Source organism: Tetranychus urticae, chromosome 2, assembly GCF_039701765.1.
Source record: "Tetranychus urticae isolate SD_2017Ah chromosome 2, NJAU_TeUrti_SD_1.0, whole genome shotgun sequence".
In the NCBI taxonomy this organism is placed as follows: domain Eukaryota; kingdom Metazoa; phylum Arthropoda; class Arachnida; order Trombidiformes; family Tetranychidae; genus Tetranychus; species Tetranychus urticae.
Genome location: NC_142959.1, coordinates 11,191,171 through 11,209,963, shown reverse-complemented (window position 1 = coordinate 11,209,963; position 18,793 = coordinate 11,191,171). Strand labels below are relative to the sequence as shown.

At 34.5% G+C, this 18,793-nt stretch overlaps 2 protein-coding genes across 2 annotated transcripts; both read left to right on the top strand.

The window, feature by feature from the left end:
• The first annotated feature begins 141 nt into the window (after positions 1–141).
• On the top strand, positions 142–1,220 carry LOC107359397 (uncharacterized). The gene is made up of 4 exons (XM_015925881.3): positions 142–486; positions 548–690; positions 762–939; positions 998–1,220. Exons 1-4 carry the CDS (start codon positions 257–259, stop codon positions 1,218–1,220), a joined length of 774 nt encoding a protein of 257 aa, XP_015781367.2. The 5' UTR covers positions 142–256.
• A 314-nt stretch (positions 1,221–1,534) lies between these two features.
• On the top strand, positions 1,535–16,983 carry LOC107359690 (midasin). The gene is made up of 2 exons (XM_015926223.3): positions 1,535–16,341; positions 16,425–16,983. Exons 1-2 carry the CDS (start codon positions 1,723–1,725, stop codon positions 16,839–16,841), a joined length of 15,036 nt encoding a protein of 5,011 aa, XP_015781709.2. The 5' UTR covers positions 1,535–1,722; the 3' UTR covers positions 16,842–16,983.
• The last annotated feature ends 1,810 nt before the right edge of the window (positions 16,984–18,793 follow it).

Genomic DNA, 18,793 nt, shown 5'->3' with positions numbered 1-18,793 from the left:
ATTGATTGGTTCAAGTTTTTTATGATGAGAAAACAGTCCACCAACATTTATTTATAATTAGTAAAACGTTATTGAAGCATAACTTTTTATTAATTATGGTTGGTTCTTAATTCCTAATCGTTCAACCATTTCATTAGATCAAGTAATCAGATTTCAATGAATTGAGAATCAAAGTGGACACTTTTCAAATCTATTTTACTCATTTAAGGTTAACAGCTATAATTGATTGAGAGTCGATTTCTTCAAATTTTATACAATGTTCGGCTTGATATTATTCATTTCTTTTTTGTCTTATTCTACTGAATCCCAACAAAATTTTGTCCAACAATCCAGTTGGATGTTTAATCAACGTCAAATTGAAAAAAACCAGCAACCTTGTCATTTTAAGATGATTGAAAAGTGTTTCAAGAGATTTGAAAAATACTCTAATCGTAGGTATTCAGTTGGAGTTTTAAGTGAAAAGGAAGGATTGGATGACCTTTGCAAGTAAGTAACCTTAATTATGAGCCTCTATTATTTAAAACAATGAACTATCCATTTATTTCAGCACTACACAATCAACATTCAACTGCTTGACGGATAGTGTAAACCAATGCGGAACTCCATTTCACAGAGAATTAGCAAAGAATATAATCAAAGAGCTATCAAAAACTTTCAAAAAATTTTGTGAACCAGGAAAATTACGTGATGGTAATGCTGCTAGATAACATCTTGCTCTGACCACTCGATAATTCTATTTTTTGAATATTATCTTTATTTAGAGTTCTCCAAACATGCTCCTTGTATTATCGATGAAGTATTGAACACTGTTAATTACAAACAAGATTGCTATTTCCCGTTTTTGACTTCCATTGGCCGGACTTTCACAGTAAAAACAATTGATCACCATTTGGAAGTTGCCTGTTGTGCATATAATAAATGGCAAAGCTGCTTATTCAAGTAAGTATTTTAAATTAGAAATTAAAGATTTAACTTACTTTTGATCATCTGTTAACAGTAAAGTAACTCAAAAATGCGAGGAAAGTGGTAAAAACGCAATGATTTATTTCACCGAAAAAATATTTGGTGAGGCCCCGAATCGAGTTTGTCCAGCCAATGAATTTGACCACGAAGGATCTAAATGTTCAAACTCTTTGGAAGTATCGGGAATGATTGGATTGGAAACACTTTTACCAGTAGCCAAATACTTGTCCACGCAGTTGGTCTCATTGTTGAATTGAAATTTTTCAAGGCTTAAGCTATCACAAATAAGCTAACTTCAATATTAATAACGTGTTCATCTAGCCAAAAGTATCTCAACATTTAATATAACTCAGAATATCAAAAAAATTCTGAAGATAAATTAATTTAAATTTTAAATTAATAAATCAATATAACAATCTTCATGCTCAAATAAACTAAAAATTGTAAGATTGATTAAGATAAGATTTTTTAAATTGCTTGTTTCAAACTGAGCGCCATAAAAACATGTGATGTTTTGTAAAAAAAGTCACATGGTTTAAACGTGGTGAAAGAAATATTTAATTTGCAATATTTTATGTGAAACTTGTTAAACGTTATTTACTATTTAATATTCAATAGTTTTGATTAATTATTTCTAGATTACGTTAATTGTTCAAAAAAATATACATTTAGTTTATGAGGTTGTATCCTGTTGCTTGGAATCAGTGAACTGTTAATTGGTTTGTTTATTTGAACTTGAATTTTTTTCTGACCGATAAAATGGAAGAACAAGAAAGAAAGTTTTGGTGTAAACTGAGCCAAGTAATTGGTAAAAGTCAACTTGCAAAGGAATTAACTTTTCTCAAATTTAAAAAAGGGTTTTCTCCTTTTAAAGATGCCAAGAAAGTTAGTGTAGTGAGAGAAACTCTTCTTGCCTCCTATTGTTTTATTTCGTCCGATCCTTCGTGGTACAGGTCTACTTGGGACTGGAGACTGTTATGGCAATTAGTTGAGAATAATGACAAACCTGAAATCAAATGGCTTGCTATGCAATGTATTCGGGTTCTGTGTAATATATCTGATAAAGAGTACTTTGACTGGATGAAAACAGCTGGCAATTTCTCTCCTGAACAACTTCGCAAATTTAGATTGGATTATCAGTTCATCTACAATTTAAACCAAAGCTTATCTCCTACCAAAACTGATAAAATAATCAATGAGTTAATGGCTGGAAATTCTGTGAATATTTATGGAATCCCCATGGTTAAATTCAATGAAACTCTTGATTGTTCTGAGAAGGGATCAAAAATGGTTATCATTCCTTCAGTTCGTGATAACTTGATGAGATTAGCTGTTGCTTTATCGGAAAATCGTCCAGTTCTTCTCGAAGGTCCACTTGGTTGTGGTAAAACTAGTCTTATTGAGCATCTTAGTGAGCTCACTGGACGGTGTAAACCACCAGAATTGACAAAAATACAAATTGGTAATCAAGTTGACGGAAAGTTGTTAGTTGGTACCTATTGCTGTACTGATGTGATTGGAGAATTTATTTGGAAACCAGGTCCATTAACAGAGGCCTTGATCAAAGGCCATTGGCTTGTTTTTGAAGATATCGATTGTGCCTCTGCTGATGTTCTAACAATCCTGTTATCTATTATTAAATCTCGATCCCTTAATGCTATACCCGGTTGTTATGCATCCAATGCAACCATTGATCCAAGATTTCGTTTATTTTTTACTCGAAGAATTACTGACGGTCACACAGAGGCCTTTTCAAACGTCGATAAAGATATGTTAATTAAAATGTGTGAGAAAATTTCTATCACCAATCCTACGCATGAGGAACTTGAACAAATTATTACTGTTCGATGGCCAAACTTGATTCAAAACATCACTAGAATATGTGAAATTTACAAGATTGTGGTTGATGATGTGTCATCAACGGACAATTTTGATCCCATCTCATCTTCAAACCGAAAAGCTTCATTACGAGATTTCCTCAAATGGTGCCAAAGAATATCTTTATACTTCCAACAATTAGTTCTCAATGATGCACAACGAGAGGCTTGTTTGCTGGACGCAAATGATTGTTTTCTTGAAAACATCTCCAATAGAAGTGTCCGCTCTCTGAAATCACAAGCTGTCGGAGTTCAATTAAATATTGCAGCAAAAATTACTGAGCAAATTTTACTCAATCGAAAGCCTGAAATTTCTGTTAAAAACAATCTAGTTACAGTTGGACGAGCTAATTTGCCAGTTTTGCCTGCATCTGACAAAATACTATCATTGGAAGATAGAACTCCTTTTTCTAAAACAAATTCAACGCTGTGTTTACTTGAAAAGATATCATGTTCAGTTTCATATAATGAACCTGTCTTGCTAGTTGGTGAAACGGGAACTGGTAAAACTTCGACTGTTCAATATCTTTGTAATCTTTTGAATCGCCAATTAACTGTGATAAATATGAATCAACAGAGTGACACTTGTGATCTCCTTGGAGGCTATAAACCAGTCAAAATATCTTTTCTCATGAAACAACTTCGTGATGAATTTGATCAACTTTTTAGTTTAACATTCAATCAACAGACTAATGCTAAATTTTTGCGTGGTGTTTCGTCTGTATTCAGACAACAACGTTGGGATCAATTTTTAGAAGTGCTACTCATTATTCAACGGCGTGCTCTTGAGGGTAGAAGTAATACTTTTAAAGATCGATCTTCGGAAGAACGAGCTAGTATATTGGAACGTTGGCGAAAATTTGGTGATCGAATTAACAAATTGAAATCCAGCTCTAAAGAAGTGCCATTAGTGTTTACTTATATAGAAGGAACTCTTGTCAGAGCTATGAGACATGGAGATTGGATTCTTTTGGATGAAATCAATCTTGCTGAATCAGAAACATTACAATGTTTATCATCCATCTTAGAATCGGATGAGGTTCTTCTTTTAGACAAAGCTGATGGTGAACCGGTTAAAAAACATCCAGATTTTCGACTATTTGCCTGTATGAATCCATCCACTGATATCGGTAAACGAGATTTACCTCTCGGTATAAGAAATCGTTTTACAGAATTTTATGTTGAAGAGCTTGAATCTGAAATTGACTTACGCGAACTTGTTTCAACTTATCTTAAAAAAGCTTTTGGAGGTAAAAAAGATCTTGTCGAAAGGATTGTCAAGTTTTATTTAAATGTAAGACATGAAGCTAAAAAGTCACTCAAAGATGCTGTGGGTGGAAGTCCTATCTTTACTCTTCGAACACTTTGCAGAGCTTTGCAAGTAGTCGTTGCCTCGACTTGGGACGAATCTTCGTCTCTCAGAATTCTTTATGAAGCATTCTGTTTATCATTCCTTACTCAATTGAATGCTGAGTCCTATTCACTAGTTAGGAATATGATCTTGAGAAATGTCCTGAAAAGCAAAAACATTGAATCAATTACTAATATGACGCTGGCAAAACCGAAATCAAAGGATTGTGATTATATTCTTATTGATGGCTACTGGATCCCCAAAGGCCCAAATGAACCATTGATTGATGAAACTTACATTCTCACAGACTCTGTAAGCCGCAATTTGCGTGACGTTTCTCGTATTATTTCATTAGGACGATCTTATCCTATTTTGATCCAAGGAGAAACTTCGGTTGGTAAAACAAGTATGATCAACTATCTGGCGAAAAGATCAGGTAATGTTTGTTTGAGAGTAAACAATCATGAACACACTGATTTACAAGAGTACATTGGAAGTTATACCGCTGATGATGAAGGAAAATTAGTTTTCAAAAAAGGTGTTTTAGTAGAGGCGATGGAAAACGGTTACTGGATAATACTCGATGAGCTTAATCTTGCATCAACTGAAGTTTTGGAAGCACTTAACCGAGTTTTAGATGACAATCGTGAACTCTTCATTCCTGAAACTCAAGAACTCATCAAAGCTAACAAAAATTTCCTACTTTTTGCTACACAAAATCCTCCTGGGCATTACGGTGGTCGTAAAATATTATCCCGAGCTTTTAGAAATCGATTTATTGAGCTTCATTTTGATGAAATACCTTCAAATGAACTAGAAATTATCTTGCAAAAACGTTGCTTACTTCCACCTTCATATGCAAAGAAAATGGTTATGACTCTAACTCAATTGCGAAATCGTCTTCATCAAAGTGTTAGCTTATCGTTTGCTGGTAAGCACGGTGGTGTAACCCTTCGAGATTTATTCCGCTGGGGTGAAAGATATCGTTTATTCTCTAAAGATTTTCCATCTTCTCAACGATTTTACAATTGGGATCAGCATTTAGCTAATGAAGGTTACATGTTATTGGCAGGTCGCTCACGAAATCAGATTGAAGAACAAGTTATACATGAAGTTTTGGGAAAAATTTTCAATATTCAAAATTTCAACCCAGAAGAAGTGTTCGAAAAACTTTTCCAAGAAAGCCTTTCTAGTCGAATGGTCCCTGATGATTTCCTTCATCTTTTCTGGACTTTACCTTTAAAAAGACTCGCTGTCCTTTTATTCCAAGCTCTAAAATATAATGAACCTGTGCTTTTGGTTGGAGAGACTGGTTGTGGTAAAACCACGATATGTCAATTATTTGCTTCTCTTAGAAACAAACCTTTGTTCAGTGTTAATTGTCACATGCACTCAGAGAGCTCTGATTTTCTTGGTAGTTTGAGACCAGTTAGACATCATTCGGATGCTGACGATGATGAAACTAATCAACGTTTATTTGAATGGGTGGATGGACCATTGGTTAAAGCTATGCAATTAGGCTCAGTGTTTTTGATTGACGAAATATCACTTGCTGACGATTCTGTTTTAGAGAGATTAAATTCAGTAGTTGAACCTGAAAGGCTTCTTTTGCTCACAGAGAAAGGCTTCATAGGAAAGGGTGAATCGAACCACTCCGATCTCATCATAAAAGCTCATCCAGATTTTCATCTGGTTGCCACAATGAACCCTGGAGGCGATTATGGTAAAAAAGAATTATCTCCAGCATTACGTAACCGTTTCACCGAAATTTGGTGTTACTCATCAACTGAATTGAATGATCTCCGTCAAATAATTAGCCACAATCTACTAGATTTACCAGTTAACCTCAAAGAAAATATAGTTTCTAGTTTATGTTCTTTCCTTGAATGGTTCTTGAAAAAAACGAAAGAAAGCGGAATACATTTCACTAGTATCCGTGATGTCTTATCACTGGTTAACTTTGTATCAACAACCATGAAGTCTTCCTCTATTAGAAAGAATACCTTAAATCCCATTGAAGCCATTTCTCATGCTGTACATTTAGTATTTCTCGATTCTTTGGGATCTTCTGGTTCCATTTTACGTGACGCTGTTAATGCTAAAAGAGAATGTGAAGCAAAATTATTTTCGATTTTGGACAAAACATTTGGAGAAATGAAAGTCTCGTCAAATTCAATTAAACTCACAGGAAACAAAAATGTTATCGGCATAGCTCCATTTTTTATTCCCAAAGGCAACTACAAGACAACTTTACCATCTTCAATATCGTCCATGTACATATTTGATTCACCTACAGTAGCTTCTAATACTCAACGGTTACTTCGAGCAATGCAACTTTCTAAGCCAATTTTAATTGAAGGTGTTCCTGGTGTTGGTAAAACAAGTCTTGTTCAATCTATGGCTAAAGCAGCCAATTACCAAGTAATTAGAATTAATTTGTCTGAACAAACTGACGTAAGTGATTTATTTGGTGCTGATTTACCAGTTGAAGGATGTGAAGGCAGATTTTCTTGGAGAGATGGCCCGTTGTTACAAGCTTTAAAGAGTGATTCATGTTGGATACTTCTTGATGAGCTTAATCTTGCCTCTCAGAGTGTTTTAGAGGGTCTTAATGCATGTCTTGATCATCGAGGTGAAATTTTCATCCCAGAACTTGGTAAAACATTTTCAGTCAGTAAACAAGCAACTCGAATATTTGCCTGTCAAAATCCACACGCCCAAGGAGGTGATCGTAAAGGTTTACCTAAATCATTCCTCAATCGTTTTACTGTTATTCATGTTGAAAGTCTGACGACAGCTGATCTCAAATTTATCGTTTCCAATGTGTTTTCTACTATCCCTAATTATATTATCGACAAGATGGTAACTTTCAATGAAAAATTGATAAAAGAAATTGATCAAAGTGCAAGTTTTGGACGACGAGGATCTCCATGGGAGTTTAATTTGCGAGATATTTTCCGTTGGTGTCAGTTAATCTTGGCATCGATTGGTAAAGGAAACTTTGATGAAAACGTCGCTAATTCAATGAAAATTCTTTACAGTCGTCGGTTCCGAACCCGTGAGGATATTGAAATTGTCGAAAGATTATTCGAGTCTGTCTTTGATTGTAAACTCGAACGGTCCATCACAAGAATGATCATTTATCCAGATTTATTACAAGTTGGTCATTCTTTTCTCCCCCGTACAAGTAAAGTCTCGAGCACAGATGATTGGTTTCTGTTATACCGACAGTTACCCATTTTCGAAGCCTTGATGAAATGTGTTGAAATGAACTGGATGACATTGATTGTTGGTTCATCTCAATCTGGAAAATCATCTCTTGTGCACTTATTATCACAATTAGTCGGTGTCAATCTCAAGACTATCGTCGTTAACTCTGAGATGGACACAATTGAACTACTTGGTGGTTTCAATCAAAAAGACGTAGTTAACGATATTGAACGAATTGAAACTTCAATTGAGCCTCTAATTTGGAACTTTGTGCGTTTAAAAACCGTAGAATCAAATCATTCTCTTGCCAGGGAAACACTGAAAGAATGGTCAAACTATAAAACATCGAGCTCTAGTTGTGAAACTGCGAACAAGTGTCTTAAGCGATTGAAGCAACTTCAAAATATAGTTGAAAAAGTGATTCTCAATGACAGTCAAAAAGAAATTTATTCTAAAAAACTCCAAAAACTTATTGATCACATCAAAGAAAGAAAGTCTCTCACATCACGCGGGACTTTCCAATGGATTGATTCAGTTCTAGTTGATGCTCTACGGGAAGGTGATTGGTTATTGATTGATGATACCAATCTATGTCCTGCATCAGTTCTTGATCGTCTCAATGGTCTCCTCGAGCCAGATGGTGAACTAGTGCTCAACGAACAAGGTTGTGTGGATGGAAATGTTCCTGTAGTACGCCCTCACCCAAATTTCCGTTTATTCCTTACAATTGACCCTAAAAATGGTGAACTTTCAAGAGCAATGCGGAATCGAGGTGTTGAAATTTTTGTAGCACCATCGTTCAATGAATCGGATATTCGCTGTCAAATGATCAAAGCTGGATTAACAAGTAATGAATTTCAAAATGCTCTTCTTGCCCATCATTCAAGTTTAGTGAATTCAAATTATAATCTCACTGAAGAACAATTGAATGGTAGTTATCTTGTTCAATTAGCAAGCCGCATTGCGCTTGAGTTAAAATGTGGAACAGACATCAAAAAGATTTGCCAATATTATCCGGAAATATCATCTTTCTTCAGTTCAACTAATCAACAAGTGGAATCGTCTTCTAGCTTAAATCAATTCGACTTAGCTATGCGAGATTTTAGAGTCAAATTGGGTGATATTTTGATAAGTAATCTTAAGACCGAATTTTCAATTGTTTCCTCTGCTTTATCGGACCGTGATTTCCAAAGCACAGAACTGAACAAGCCTGATCTGATTCAAATATTCGCTAGCCTGGCGTTATTTTTGCTTCGGTCAAGTAAAGAAGACAGTATTTACCGTTCCGAGTTGGTTAATTCCAAGTTTGAAATTTCTTTTGATATTTCATTCTTTGATTGTATATCAAAATCTGTGTTAATGTTCGACAATCAGCTTCCCTGCTCATCAACAGCTGTAGGTTATTTACCAATGGATATACGTTTCAATACAATTATGTGGAATAAAATTGCATCTTCTTTAAATGGAATAGAATCAGCTGATATCCAACGGAATCTAAATTGTTTGGCCTTGAAAATTTTCAACTGGGCTCTAGATATGATTCAACAGCATTTGACAAAGAACTCAAAAACATCGTTATTAAGTCGTCCATTTGATCGTGCTAATCAACTAATAATTAAGTGCATTCCTCCGATTTTAACAAATCTGAAAACTCAACGTGATTCTAATCTTGCTAACATGTTTCTTAGTGACGAAGAACTTTACGATTTTCGCACAATCCTCATTTGGATTCATCAATTTGAATGTTTTGTTTCATCTGACTGCAACACTACCGACTATGAAAATCACATCTTTGAAAAATTGCTTCCTCTTTGGGTCATTGTTTATGACAAACTTCGTACACATCCTACCTTCAAATTAAATTTTGACTCTAGTTTTTATTTAGAGTTCAATTCTCGCCTTCGACTTGACCAAAAAACACCAATTGAATGTTTTGCATTCAAAAAACATTTATCTCAATCGTTAACTTTGTACAAAGATGCTTCATGTGCCTCATTATTTGTGAAAACATTGGAATTGAGTCGCTTACTTGCAGCCAATGGATCTCAATTCACATCAAACCACAACAAAAATCGTTTCTTAAATGAAATTGTGGCAGTTTATGGGAAAATGTACAAAGAAGAGTTTAGTGGATTATCAGAACAACTTGACCTGATTGGAAATGAAATGCGTAAAACTTTAGTCTTCTCGGAAAAAGAAGATCAAAATGATGATATCGATGAAAGAAATGACCAAGAAATATCATTGTCATTTGAAAAGCCTATCAACATGATGTCACAGCTAGTCATTCCATTAAATTATTTCACGTTCTTTTGGAAAGAAATTTGTCATTTAAAAAGTTTGGAACCAATAACTTCTGTGACTCAATTACTTCCTACTGTCTGTATTTCACCGATGCATTCATTTTTAATCAAATGCCTGCCAATTAATGTTTCTCTTTTGAAAGAAACATTCCTTCACCATCTATCTGATTTTCAATATATTATGACTTGTGAAAATCTTTATTCGCTTTTCCTTTCCAAGGAAACTGCAGAACAGATTCAAAATGATGAAATTGAAAAATCAGAGTGGCTTAAATTTGGCTATCATTTACCTTCATCACCAGGACTTACATTGCTGTCATCTAAATTGCTCAATTCCGCGTCAGTTTTAGGAACTATTGATTGTAAAGCAGTTGCAGTTGAAAAACTTCAAAGTTACATCTTCGACAATTTCAAGACACTCGTTGATAACAATTATCATAATTTTACAAATAATTTTCTGGATATTCTTTTGGAGCTTGTCAACAATGTTAAATCTACTATTGATGACTTTTTATTGCAGTTGGATCCTCGATTTAGACTTACATTTCTCAAGTTATGGCAATTGGTTTCAGAAGATCATGGAAAAGTTGATGCCAATGTACAAGGTGCAGCAATGGTACTTTTTGGTACGATTTTAACCCACCTATGGTCACCGACTATGCCAATTGATCCACTACAAAAATGGTCAATCAAATTGTTACATTACCAAGAAGAATTAAATTTCTTAGATGGAGAACTGTCTGCGTATAATCGTTTATCAATTTTGGATTCTGGTGAAAATATGATTCCTAATTCAGAACACCTTCATGTATCTCAAGCGTTGAAAAGAAAAGCAACTGTTCTCAAGAAAATTGAAAAACTTGAGTCCCGGCAAGGGTATCGCCCGGTTCCCTCGAGATATCAAAAATTGAGGCATGAAGTGGTTCACTTTTTGTCGACACTGTTGCCTTTGGACAAAATGTTTAAACTTGTTGAAAAAATTGATCGTCTGGATGAGAAAATAATTGGCGAATTAGTGAGTCTTCAAAAGTCTGTCACTAATTTCATCAATAATATTCGCTTCAATTATCCGCTCTACGCCAATGTTACAAATGAAATGCTTTTAGGGCTATCATTAACCAGATATGGATTAAATCTATCTTCTCATGTGATGCTAACTCAAAAAACTACCAACCTTTATAAAACACAAAACAGTGAAAATTTGTTCAATGAACTTGAGTCTTTGTTTAGACTACGAAATTCGGATCCAATTTCTCGAGCTAATGATTTGATTAAAACTGTACGATCAGAAGGCTTCAAACATCTTACTTCGTTAACCCAAATTGGAGCCATTAGTTCTTCAAACCTTTTGTATAAATCAGCACTGACTGAATTACTGAACGCCGCTCATCTGAACATCATTCAAAATGAAGACGCATTGGTTACTCTTTTTAAAGTAATAGATACTTTTTTGAAATTCTGGATGAAAGAAGAAGCTCAAAGGAAGGAAAAGAAAGCAGAAGAAGACAGTCTTTTTCTTTATAAATCTAAAGTTCATCCCGATGAACTGCCGGAAGAAATTCTCGATGAAATAGAGATGAGCCAAAAATTTCCAACATATGAACATGAATTCCGAGAATTCATCAAAAATCCCACCAATTCAAACCAAGACTCCATTGACCAGAATAACAAACAACAATCAACATCTAACCGTGAAATTATTCAAGAACAGGATATAATTGAAATATGCAATCTTCATAAAGATTTGTTATCTATCCTGCTAAGAAGACAAAGCCAATCAACGAAATCGATTGATATCTTCAAACCTTTAGCTTATCGCTATCAGGTATCAGCAGAAATTGTCGATATCGTTGGTCCTGTTCTTGGACGTAATCTTGATTCTGTGTCAGTTGAAAGCTCATGGATAATGACATGTTTGTTTGAGAAAACTCTTTCTTCAACAGTTTCTTCATCTTCATCTTCATTTAATTTTTACAAAGATCCAAAGCCTGAGGAACTGCGAGAATGTTTCAACATCCTTGAACCAATCAAGAATCGTATTCTCAGTGAGCTTCTTCCTCAATTCCCTGGTAATCCAATGCTTCATCAGCTTTTATTGATTATTGAACGTCTCTACGGTCTCAACATCAATTCACCGTTGGCTAAAATTGTTACTGGATTAGAAGTTTTACTACGCTCAGCTGAAGATTGGGAGCAAATGGCTCATCGAAAAATAAAATTATCAGAACAATTATCTAAAGTGACATCTTTGATCATTAAGTGGAGAAAAATGGAGCTTAAATGTTGGTCAACGCAATTAGATTCTGTTCATCATGATATTGAGAGCAAACAAATGAGCAAATATTGGTTTCACTTTTACTCTCTTATTCATTCCATCCTAACAACTGAAGAAAACGATCAAGAAAGAAATGAAGAAAATGAAAAACAGTTGCTAACTTTGCTCAGAAGATTTTTTGAAGAATCAACAATTGGTCAATTTAATCCAAGACTTCGATTGCTCGAAAATTTCATCGATCATCAACTATGTGTTGACTCTCGGCGATCTCAACTTCCTCTATTTACTATTTTAGTTAACGTTCATAAGTACTATCTGCAATTCAAGTCAAGTGTTTCAGAAGAAATAGACAGAATAAGAAAACCCATTGAAAAGGAACTTAAAGATTTTGTAAAAATTATGCGTTGGAATGATGGCAATTTTTGGAGTCTTAAAGCCAAAGTTGAAAAATCTCACAAAACACTTCATCGTTTAACCAAAAAATATGATAAATCATTGTCAGTGCCAACAACTGCTTTCTTCAAATTGGCTAAATCGGAATCCAATACTGAATCATTCAATTTTAAGAGTACAGTAATGGAAACTACAGCTGCTCCTTTGGAACCTATTCATTGTTCTGATTTGAAATTATTACCTCGTTCACACCAACTGATTTCAAAAGTTTCAAAGTATTCAAAGAAAACCAAAGTCTTGACTAGAAGTCTAAGAAAATCAATTAAGAGAGTTGATAATCGCACTGGTGATATAATCGAAGGAATTAAAGAAATGGCGAACCTTAAAATACCTCCAGGAGTCAAAGAAAAGGAAAAATACGAAAAGGAACTTAAAAGTATAAACAACATGAAAAGACAATCATTCTCTAATTTACTCAAGCAACTTGGTACATGGGGCATTTCATTCAAAAAAGGAGTTGAAATGTACAATTCTTTTGATTTGGAAACGGTTCTAGCTTCATGTCGTCCGTTTGAACCCATTTGGGGTTTATCAATAACTAAAGATGAAACTGACTTCATGGATAAGTACTTTTATTCAATACTTTCTCGTTATAATGATTTCAAAGTAGCTCTCACCAATCCATCTAATGACATAAAAGAAATCCAAAATGTTTTTGAGCGTTTAAAAGGAACCGCAGGTTTTATGCTCAATGAAATTATCTCATCAAAATCAAAGCTTTTTGAACAATTATGTTCTTTAAGAAAATTCCGAAACATTCTTGAAACTGTCTCTATTTGTTCAAATCGAGGTAACAAATTATCATCGCCATCTTTATATGATCATTGGATTTCAATCTTCTCACAACGCAATGTTTCTCTGCAATGTTCTCTTCGACAAATAAAAGAGCTTCCAGTTGAATCAAATTCAACCGATATTGAACAATTACGATCTATTTTTGAGAAATCGTTGCTTGAATTGGACAAACTCACTTTGCTATTAAGCTCTTCACCTTTAACCTCCTACAAGTCATTGATAGTTTCTGCATCTTCAGAATCTCAACTTGAAGATGCTTGGGAACAACTTGGAAAAATATCTTCTGAATTGAAGTCTCACCTTGGTTCTACTAAAACTGATACTGGAACTGTGGCTGATCAATTAATGGTGGTATGTAATCAAATATCTGAAGATCTGGCCATTTTTAAAACCCGTCACTATTCAAACGATTCATCATCACATTGTGATCAAACATTTGAAGCTGTCTTCAACCAGAGTGAATGTTTCCTTGTATCCGTTCTGTCACACATTCAAAAGCTATTTCTACGTCTCAAAGAAGATCAACCCAAAGAGGTTAATGACACATCAATGGATAAAATCTACTCTAAAATATCACAAAATGCTTTGAATGAGCTTAATCTAACTCGAATGCAGAAAGAAATTGAAAAAGTTCTTAGTTCAGTTTCAAGTTCAATTCATGATGATAGCCAACCAATCTTGCAAGATATCGTCTCTCACATTCATCAATATTTAAACAGCTATGTTGATCTTTTAACTCACATAACGAGTCTTAATTTATCATCATTCCGAACTCGATGTAAATTGTTATACGTATTACTTGGACTGTTTACCGATGTTTGTAAGCAAGGATTCTGTCTTCCCCCTCCCTGGCAAGATGAAAATGAAAAAACCATTGATAAAGATAAGCTGAAAGATCTTACTGATGCTGGTTTGGGTGAAGGAGAAGGAGAAGAAGACGTTTCTAATAAAATTGAATCTGAAGATCAACTGGATGAAGCTATGCCTTCAGGAGCTCAGAAGGAACAAGACAAATCTGACGATAAAGATATAAAAGACGAGAAGAATGGTATTGAAATGTCAGAAGACTTTGATGCTCCTGATTTCGGACCTGATGAAAATGATGAGAATGATGATAAAAATGAAAGTGATGATGATAAGGACGATGAAGATGATGATTTGGATAAGAAAATGGGTGATATCGATGACTCTGAAGGGTTAGATGACAAAATGTGGGGTGATGACGATGAAGATGAAGACGAGGATGACGAAGATGAAGAGGGCGATGATGATGGAGATGAAGGTGGTGAAGAGATAGGTGATGATCGACTGGTTGCTAAAGATGATAACCAAGGAATTCGAGATAAAAGTGAAGGGAAGGATAAAAATAAAGATAATGATGATGAGTCGGAAAATGAGGAGATTAATGAACAAAAGGTTGATGATGAATATGAAGGAGAGAAACAAGATCCATTCAAGAAAAAAGCTGTTGGAGAAGAAGAAGATGAGGAATGTAAAGAAGCTGAAGAATTTCCAGAAGATATGGATTTGGATGGCAATGACGGTGACTCAGAAAATGGTGAAGATGATAATGAAGAGGAAGCTGAAAGTAAAGAAGATAAAGATTTGAATGATGAACAAGAAAATGAATCTTTCGAGGAGACTGTACCTGAGGATATTCAAGATCAACCTTCTGAGGCAAATAAAAGTGATGAAGAAACTGAAGATCAAGAAAAGGCTCCTGAAGAAGTTGAGAATGATGAAGGTAAAGAAGATGACCCAGAAAAGAAAGACAGTGAAGAAAAAGATTCAGAAGATCCAAGCGCACCTGACAATCAACAAATTGAAACCGAAGAAGCTCCAATGGATTCTGGCGTTGACTCTGAACTAAAACCAAATGCTCAAGTCGATCCCTTTTATCAGCAAGATGAACGCAACATGGCCGAAGGAGCACGTGAACTTGATGCTAACAAAGAAGACAATGAAGGCGCTGGAACCAGCTCAAATCCTCACGAGGGTCAGTCCAACGAAGGTAAAATTAAATCTTCAACTATTCATGAAGAATCGGAGAATCAAAGTGGATCTGTGTCTAAACCAAGACAGAAAAAACGTGGACATAAAAGTACTAGTGAAACGCCTTCTAAGGCAACTAAGAAACAACGAATATTAGAGCGACATGAACCTGAGTCGCCCAAAACTGAAGCGAATCAAAACAAAGAGGAAAATCAGAAGCAAATTGAATCTTCATTAGTTCAACATTGTGCTGAAGATGAAGAGTCTACTAAAGAAGTTATTGATATAGCAGAAGATGCTGATGCTGCTAAAAGTAGACCAGAAAACTTGTGTGAAGATAAATTGGAAGAATCTGAGATTAAAAGTGATGAAGATTTTATCGAACCAGAAGAGATGGAGACTGATGATCCTAACGAAGGTCCTGTTCAGAAAAAGAAACCAGAAAAATCGCTAGGAAATAAACAAGACACAAAAACTGGTGAAACTATGGATACTCCTGAGGGTTGTGATGCAGACATGGTTGATTTAGAAGGTGATTTCAGGGAAACATCCACAGTTGCTCGAGGTCTTGAATCTCAATTTTACAGCCAGTTTGGTAAAACCGAAGATGACCAACAAACAAATCAATCGTGGTTTGATAAATTATACGAGAAGATCGAAAAAAGTCAACTCATGAGCGATGAAGCTCGCAAAGATGCATGGAATCAATGTGAGAAATCAGTTGGACCATTAGTTTATGAATTATGCCAGCAATTACAACTAGTTTTGGAACCCATGAAAGCTGCTAAAATGAAAGGAGACTATCGAACGGGAAAGCGTTTAAATATGCGAAAAGTAATTGAATACATTGCAAGTTCTTATAAAAAGGATAAAATATGGTTAAGACGAACCAAACCAAGTAAACGTCAATATCAGATTATTCTGGCAATCGATGACTCTGCCAGTATGTTGGACAATGATTCCAAAAAGATAGCATTCGAATCGATTGCTCTCTTAGGTAAATCTTTATCACTTATAGAAGCTGGTGAATTAGCTCTTATGAGTTTCGGTGAACAAGTCAACTTGCTTCACTCTTTCGGTGAACCATTCACAGATTCAGCTGGATCTAAATTACTTTCACAGGTAAGCTACTTTTAGTTATTTTTATGCTTTTAATATTTAAATTTCTGGATCTAATTCACAATTATCTCTATTTTCCATTTTAGTTAAACTTTGAACAAAAACGAACCCGAATAGGCCCATTACTAACCAGCGCCGCATCTTATATGGTCCAATGTTCCTCTCGTAAGAGTGCTCAAAGTTGCGCAGTTTCTCAACTGCTGATTATTATTTCAGATGGTCGTGGTCTTTTGAATGAAGATGGAGCAATGGTTCGTCAGGCTATTCGCAATATACAAGAATTGCGCGTCTTCACTGTATTTCTGGTCATGGATAGTCTATCAAACAAAGACTCTATTCTTGATATTACCGTTCCTAGTTTTGATGGAGATAAAGTTACATTTGAATCATATATGGACAAATTCCCATTTCCATTTTACATCATTTTGAAGGACATTAACTCGATGCCCAGAATTTTAGGTGAAGCTTTACGAAAATGGCTTGAAATGGTCACACAATCCTAAACATTCAATTTCTAAAGACATTTCTAAATAACATGAAGCAAGATTTCAAAATTGTACACTTTGTATAAAGTTACCTTGTATAGTTGACTCTTTTGCTAAAGAAGATACTTCGACATATTAAACGAAAATTATGGGTTTTAAATGGTTTCGATCAATTTATTTTAATCTTTAATTGAATGTAGTAAAGTTTATTCAATGGTTAAGCTGTTTACAATGAAATCTAATTGATGATGAGGGTCATTTGTCCAACTGCTTAAATAGTTTCCAATTTTGTCTAATGCGAGTCCTACTTGAATTGATCTACGACCAGCTGACCATCCATTGACAGGTAAAATTGAATCATGATCACCCGTTAAATATCACAATTATTATTATATTAAATTATCTTTATTAGTGTTTTATTGTTCAATTATTACATTTATATGTTTTTACAATTTGGTGTGGAATGGTGCGTACGTAGTTTAAATACTCTATCCTCGATGTTTGTGAATCATCCTCCTCCTGATTTATTTTTGAGTGCAAAATGATTTTTTATTTATTTTAAATCTTACAATCTTGTTAGTTTAAAAATTGGATAATTACTCATAAAGAAAGTTTGCCAAAGCCAGAATTATAGTTAGCGACAACGTCATCATTGATGCAATAAACTGTGTATTTATGGTGAAAAGGTTCGCAAAGGTAAAGCCAACATCGGTGAACAAAACTCGTCCCATGAAAATCGCATTCTGTAAATTATTGATAATATGGAGTTTAATGTAAGATTGAAATCATTAGAAAGGGATAAGAAAAGCTCTAACCTCGTATTTCAGTTCCATTGTATCAAGTTCAAAGGAAATCTCATAAAGATTATCCAAACTTTTTCGCGACAAGAAATTGACTGAAACCAACTTAATGGTTAGATAAATCATCAATAAAGTGTCTACAATAAAATGAAAGAACCAATAAATATTCGCTGATGGATGAGGCCCAAACGCACATACAATATTCATTATGTTGTAACAAGCATATTGAACATAAAAAAAGGTAACATAACATCGAAAGTAGTTTTCAACCGATCGAGTGGCTTTAACCGCAAAACTGTAATGTCGACGGTAACTTTTCAATGAATCTTGGTTTATTGCTTGTTTGTTCATTAATGAATCGACTCTTGAATTGACCAGTTTAAATGCTACTTGTAAATGAATGCTAGCTCCAATAATTTCTCTGATGATCAACAAATTTACATTTGGATAAATCAAAAGCAGGAAAAAATAAACAATTTGACCAAAGTCATAAAGATTATAATTAGTAAAAAAATGCCCTAAATTAAGAGATAGTTCAATGACTACGAAGATTGAGAATACAACATTTTTGCACATTTGATGTCGAGTTATGAATCCTTTGAACTCACAATCTTGATTAACTCCAATTTCATGCAAATTTTCCAAATAAGAAATAGTTTTATGACGCTTAATCAGAAACAAAATGATGATGAAACGAAAACTGACTAAAATTATATTGATTGTAGCTCGGCACATAGCAAAAGTATTCATTTTAGAGTTCAACTGGAAATCCCAGGTATATGAATAAAGAGCAATCACCAATGCAAAACAAATTAAATTCACTGTAAATAAAAATAATCGCTTGTAAGTTCCATAATAACATTTAATTTCGACGAGATGATTCTCTCTAGGCTCTTCGGGATTCATTTCTGTTTAAGTCTTGACTTAAAATTCACATTTACCTTATATTTTATTCAAATGATCAGAAATAATCAGTGTTTTGCGTTTTTAAAGAAACCAGAACTAAAGAGCAACTAAACCAATAGATCGGGAAAACTACAGACATTTATTCATTCAATGTATTCATATGTGAAGTGAAACAAACTCCAACTGAATTTTGAGCTACATTTGTATTTCAAAACTCTTTTGTTTCCTTTCATTGAAAGTGTCCCTTGAATCTCGAAACCAATC

Coding starts and splice junctions, on each gene's coding strand:
- LOC107359690 (XM_015926223.3), top strand. CDS start 1,723: ATGGAAGAACAAGAAAGAAAGTTTTGGTGTAAACTGAGCCAAGTAATT. Junction 16,342..16,424: donor GATCTAAATTACTTTCACAG/GTAAGCTACTTT, acceptor TTTCCATTTTAG/TTAAACTTTGAACAAAAACG.
- LOC107359397 (XM_015925881.3), top strand. CDS start 257: ATGTTCGGCTTGATATTATTCATTTCTTTTTTGTCTTATTCTACTGAA. Junction 487..547: donor GGATTGGATGACCTTTGCAA/GTAAGTAACCTT, acceptor CATTTATTTCAG/CACTACACAATCAACATTCA. Junction 691..761: donor ACCAGGAAAATTACGTGATG/GTAATGCTGCTA, acceptor ATCTTTATTTAG/AGTTCTCCAAACATGCTCCT.